The sequence below is a fragment of the Sesamum indicum genome, linkage group LG8 (assembly GCF_000512975.1).
Source record: "Sesamum indicum cultivar Zhongzhi No. 13 linkage group LG8, S_indicum_v1.0, whole genome shotgun sequence".
Taxonomy (NCBI): domain Eukaryota; kingdom Viridiplantae; phylum Streptophyta; class Magnoliopsida; order Lamiales; family Pedaliaceae; genus Sesamum; species Sesamum indicum.
In genome coordinates, this window is record NC_026152.1 from 12,972,600 (window position 1) to 12,979,024 (window position 6,425).

Below are 6,425 nucleotides of genomic sequence, written 5' to 3' on the forward strand. Positions count from 1 at the left end.
GAAACCGCCTAACAAACTATATCTCCGGATGATTTCTAGCCTATATATACGGAGGTCTCATTTCCCCTAAATCTCTCGGCCGAAAAAGGAAATCTGTTTTCTACTCGTGTTCTTCGTGATATCTACTGTGAGAGTGTTCTGTGTGAAGTAAGAGTGTCCGATCTCTGTGTTCGGGTCTTGGTTGGGTGCCGAGTGTTGTGGAGCAACCGTGAGGGCTTGCCGTGTGTGGTTGGGTACGGTATTTGTGACCGTGTCCCTTTAAGATTGGATCTGGCTCTATCTCCTGAGCCACATCCAAACAGTTGATTCGTTGTTCTATTTCTTCTGTTTCTTTGTTATATTCTGTAATATTTGTTATTCTTTTGGCCTGTAATATTGAGGAGTTTCGTACTCCGTTCATCTGTAATAGTTGATAGGCTATTATTTGAAAGAAATACCACTGGAGGGTTATTCCCTACAGTATCAACTATTAACTAATTTACGAGCTTTCGATGTATTATAATTTCATAAATTTCAAACCTACAACATAAAAAAGAATAAATATTACCAAAAGTTCTTATTCGATCATTGCCTCTTAGATCCAATCACAACATAATAAAAAAATAATCCAATTTAATCATCAGCGTAACAAAAGATGCATTTCAATAACGAAATAACTACAATATTCTAACATTCTACCATAGTTACAAAACAATGAAATATAATTTATTACAACAATTACTTACTATACGATCATACAGATCAAAGCATAAATCTAATCACATAAAAATTATTTCCCCATAAATACGTATCATTATCATTAGACATAAAATAAAATTTAAAGCATATGAAGAGCCACTGTACGCCTTCGACCTATTCTCAAACTTTAAATAGGTAGGATGACGGGTCTGCTTTGTTGAGACGCACCAAAACTTAGACCCCACAAAGGGTGTTAGTCGATAAAGACTGCAGGACGGTGGTCATGGAAGTCGAAATCCGCTAAGGTGTGTGTACCACTTCCTGAATCAACTAGCCCTGAAAATAGATGGCATTGAAGTGCACGACTTATACATTTCTCTTACAACAATAAATTAAATCATACCAACAATAAATCAAAAAATTTCTAGACAGATTTTCATAATATTTGGTATGAATAATTTTAGTTGCCCATTGTAGAGATTTTCCCAGCAACGCAGGTTCTTCGCTAAAGATAGCAAGAGCAACAAAATATCTTGTAGGAATTTGGCTACTAAAAAAATGCTGCCAACCTAATAAACTATTGACAACACTATATTTTGGTGGTTGTTGATTGATGTTTTTGCTACAAATCGTTGTGGTTTCTCTTTTCGAACAGATTTATTTGCTGTTATTTCTACAAATTGTTGCCGAATAAATTATATATGAATGATGTTACTTAATGGAAAACACTATTTATTGCAAAAACTTTAATTTTTTTTGTAGTAAAATGATTGTCGATAAATAGTTTTTGGCAATAGTGGATTTTTTGGTTGCCAGAATGACACTATATGTCCACAGCAAAAATGATTTTGTAGTTACAAAATAGGGTTGATTATATTTAGATTCTCTTTAATAATGTTAAATTATACTTTTCTTCAAAAAAAATTTAAAATTTTGTTTACACCCATTCGAAAAAAAAATATTTACATCTGGCCCCTTTCGTCAGGGTTTGGACGAATGTTGACATTAAAAAAAAAACATTACATAAATTTTTAATTTTTCTGATTTAACATTCTCATGTATTTTATACTTATAAAGAGATAAATATAATATATATACATATATCCATATGGAGTGATGTTAATATCATTATATTTTTCTCTTCATAAATACAAAAGTATTACACAAAAACGTTAAATGAGAAGTAAAATTTAAAATTTATGCAATTCTTTTTTGTTAATATCAGTATTTCTCGTTTAAATCTCAACAAAATAAAGTCAAGTGTAAACAGTGAAATTTTTGGAGGAAGTGTAACAGTAATTTTAAAATTTATCGAGAAAATTTAAGTGTAAATTAATCCTAGAAAATATTAAATGCCCACAATTTGCGAACAAATATATATCTAGGAGGAGGTGGGGTTGTGTTTTGCTCGAGAGTATAAGCTCTAGGTTTATTACATAAAGTTGCAAAGTCAGTTTCCAATTGAAACCTACATAAACTTTCCAAAAGTAAGCGTCCAAACTTTTACAATGGCTATCTTTTTTTTTTTTTTTTCAATCATAATAATTGACTATAATTAAACGTTATATTCTTCTAGTGCGTGCACTACGTGTATTGGTCAGGGTTATCGACCCAATATTTAATTTACTTTTAACAAAATCAAGATTTAACCATATGAGAATTAGCACGTAAAAACAGAACTTCTTTTAATCCTACTGAATGATGTGAAAACAATGACTAATGCTATATTTTTCCTAGTGCGTGCACTATGCATATTGGCCAGGTCCTCAGACCTTATATTTAACTTATAGTTAGTCAGAATTAAAATTTAACCATATGAGAATCAACACATAAAAGTAGAATATTATTTAATCTTGTCGAATGATATTAAAACAATGACAGATGGCACACATCAAAGCATATATTCATAAACACAAAAACAAAGGAGACTAGTGGAGAATTATATATCTTTTTATCAACTTAGGATTTTGGTTCAATCTCAATCTTAATTAATCATAATATCCGAATTTATTACCAATGCCTATGCTAAATCTCATTAAATTTGAGCTGGCCCGGATGATTAGAATTTAAATATTTATAATTAAATAAACCAACCAAAAGGCGTTCATCTTCTACCTATTTAGTTTTATTTAATTTCTTGAGTTAAACTATTAGTAAAAATACTGATATTAGGACAATAGGCATCAAATAATTAACATTTAATTAGCAACCGACCATTACCTACTACTATCACTCGACGATAACTGCGAACCATAATTCTACCAAAATATTATTAAAATTCAGACAAGAAAACCTCAAAAACTAGGCACCTTTTGAGGTTGCCTTTTAATACTATATATATCTCATTAATTAATATCAACTCCATAACTTTACGTAGCATAAAGTTCAAACCGTTCTTATGGAATAAGAGAGAAGCAGACAACAGCAGAGCTGCCTAAATAAATTAAAAACGTACACAGAATATAATTGTAAAGATGAATGTGTTGCCTGCAACTCGATAAGTGTCGAACAAACCAAAATAATACTCCCTACTTTTGTTACCCCTGTCTTCCAATTTCTACGACCAATCTGGCCTTGTTTATTAAATTGAATTCGACTAGAAATTCAAGATTGTGCCCCGTTAATTTACACTACAAAAAATTATAATATTAATAACAAAAGATTAAGTAATAATTTTATTAAAAGTATATACTAAATAGTAATAATTGTTATACTACCCCTATATAATTATAATAATAATTCTACGTAAAGTTATCATTAAATACAATTAGTAATATATTTGTAGTAATAATAGTTATTTATTGTCTAATAATGACACGAATTGAATTTAAGGAGGCATTTCATTTTCAGTGATTGTCATCAGGCCAAGTCCAATAAATGTGAATTACATTCTCCGAGTCAAATCGTCTTCAATTTCTTACCGGCGATTACTTTTTGCCGTAGACATTTTTCGTTGACCACTAAACGTTAAGTGACATATCTGGCAATGTATCGACCAATTAAAAGAAAGTGTAGCTTGGAAGAAAAGTGTGATGTAAGCCACAAGCAAATTGACCAATGTTAAAACTTGATGTTTCACGGGCATCTATTTTCGATAGGAAACTCTCTCATGGAACATAGGAAACTGTTGATTGCTACGTATTTGATTATTGGTCCGAGTCTTACATAATTTGCACCCATGGTTAAGTAAAATTTGAACGGAATTCAAAAGCGGGACAAACACATTTCTTTTGTTTGACGGTGGAGTTTTTTACGTCGAAATAAGAATTTTGACCAAATGAGAATGAAGAAAAACTAAAAATCAAAATCTCATGCATTGCACGTATTGACAAAAAGGCCGGAAGTACGAGACTTTTCACTAAATAAATCAATCACTACTCGACGGGATCTTGCACCATTGCGGCAACCCTCCACCTCTTCTGCTGGTAGCACACTATTGAAAAAGCATTAGACTTTGGGCGTGATGGAAACATGATACGACAAAACCCACCCTGCGATTTATGTACTAATTCTAACAATGAAATTTGATTCCAAAGCCATAACAATTCAGAATCCATATACCTATCCACACCGAATTTTTTACCAGACTTGAAATGATTATAACGAGAAATCTGATTCGATCCAATTTACTATCTAGGTCAGGAAGATCCAACAAACACATAACATATGTTGCGTGATTGATTATGTTCAAACTGATGTGATAGATTAGCTAGGTTCAATCTGACCTGACTTGTGTAAGAATCCTCGTAACAAGTACAATCAGAATTTATCTTGATCCTACTAATTGTCCAAGCAATTAGTTAGTACAACCCATGACAGAAACTGAGCTCCTGCACGATCAATATATCATTTGCAAATTTATGAGAGCAAAGTCACAAGACAATTAATTCTAGGTGGTAAGAGACTATCACAAAACAACTCACAAGTGAACTCAAAAGAGAGACCATGCCATGTTCCACTCATCACATCAGTCAACCTTTTTATCTGAAGTTTGAGAGTTGCTGAAAGCTGCCGATGATGAACGCTTGTCTTCGGCCATCTTCAAGTGCAGTTCGTCCCTTTCCCTGAAATACCTCTCGAACGCCCTTGGGAGGAATCGAGGAATTAAGAAACACAACATATTCACAGCGAAATAAGCCAGATTTGCGACCGCCAGACTCCTTCCGAACCAATACCAGCATACATCCTGAAAACACATGCAACATCAAGTGACCAGATGAATCAAATTACTTAATCAGCACAAGTATAGGTTGCACATAATAATGAAATATTTAAATATAGTTTGAATAAATTACAATGGAAAATTAATTATACTTTCATCGCACGTCAATATGTTGCAAATTCCTCTGATTATACGATTTTTAGTGTAATACATGATTGCAAAACTTGTGGTATAATTGCTCAAAGCCTAATTACTTATTAATTCATGCTACACTTCATATTTGCACCATGAACGAACGTAAAAGTAGTTGCCATATGCTCCTCACTCTTAGAAATAATACAGGGAACATTAAAATATAGAATTTTTTTTTAACTTTTAGTCCCATAAATATGAGGTAACAATTTAGTCCTGTACAATTTTTATTCCGTAACTTAAAAACTTCTCGAATTTAAGACAAAAATAACTAGAATTATTGAAAACATACGCCCAATAAAGCTGATTACATGCACTTTTTCAACTATTCCACCAAATTTCAATCATTGTTGTCCTCAACGTGCGAAAATACACGACTAAAATTATCACCATGAATACTTGCCCTTACCAGATAAAAATCGATTTTCTCAAAAAATATATGTACATAGCGATTATCTAATTAATTGTATGATTCTGTACATTGAGTAACCTTTAATTATATACGAGATGGTATTTAATTGAAGCATTAAAAACAACACATATTATTATGCAAAAGAGGGAGGTGAGAGAGATTAAGCATTACAGGCAGTTGAGCATTCGCAGGCAAGGTTTTGTTGATCCACACATCCTTCGTCCAATCAAGAATCACGAAAATCCTACGAACTGTATAAAGCAACGGCACCAGGGCTCTCACCGGCGGCGAAAACAGCGACAGCCCACTAATTATGTTCTCCGTCAGGATCTGAAACGACAGCAGGAAGAGATGCGGCGTCGCCGACCGCACGGCGTGGTCGTCCCCTCTCGCGAATCCGCCCAACACGTACGCCAACGGCAAGAACAGCCCCACGGCGGTGCCGACCACCACGTACAGTCTGAACACCCTGCTGCCCTGGAATATCTCCGGGGACTCATTGCTGATCTTTCCCAGCGACGGAAACACAAACCTGGAAAGCATAAGGACGTAGGCGGAGGCGAACGCCGGGAAGAGGAGGTCGACGAGGGGGACAAGGCCGCTGGCTGAAAACACCATGATGAAAGCCACTAGCTGCAATTCGATTACGCGGAGGGAGCCCATCACTCCACCTAACGCTGGTGTCGCCGCCTGCTGCTGCTGGTTGCCCGACGGCGGAGATGCGGCGAGGGACACGCCGGACATTCTTGCGTGGTGGTTATTATATCCAGAGAAATTAACTGCAAGGAGTAAACAAATTGAGCAACATGAGTTAGGTACATAGAGAAATCTTCATTTTCTTTCCAAATGAACACTAAGACCAAATCACCATTACCGAATCCTTTGAAACAGAGCAAGAGAAGTAGGAATTCTACGTATAGATACAGTAGAAATACAGGGGAATATGGATTGAGGAAGCAAGAACAGCAACAAGAGTATCAG

At 34.6% G+C, this 6,425-nt stretch overlaps 1 protein-coding gene across 2 annotated transcripts; it reads right to left on the reverse strand.

The window, feature by feature from the left end:
• Positions 3,900–6,425, reverse strand: LOC105168445. Of its 2 annotated transcripts, XM_011088534.2 has the most exons (4): positions 6,319–6,425; positions 5,616–6,223; positions 4,602–4,864; positions 3,901–4,508 (listed from the first exon to the last, which is right to left on the reverse strand). In XM_011088534.2, the coding sequence occupies exons 2-3, from the start codon at positions 6,186–6,188 to the stop codon at positions 4,646–4,648; spliced, it is 792 nt and encodes a 263-aa protein (XP_011086836.1). In that variant the 5' UTR covers positions 6,189–6,223; positions 6,319–6,425; the 3' UTR covers positions 3,901–4,508; positions 4,602–4,645. The 2 variants fall into 2 exon arrangements, with proteins under 2 accessions (XP_011086834.1, XP_011086836.1); XM_011088532.2 differs by having other exon boundaries at positions 3,900–4,864.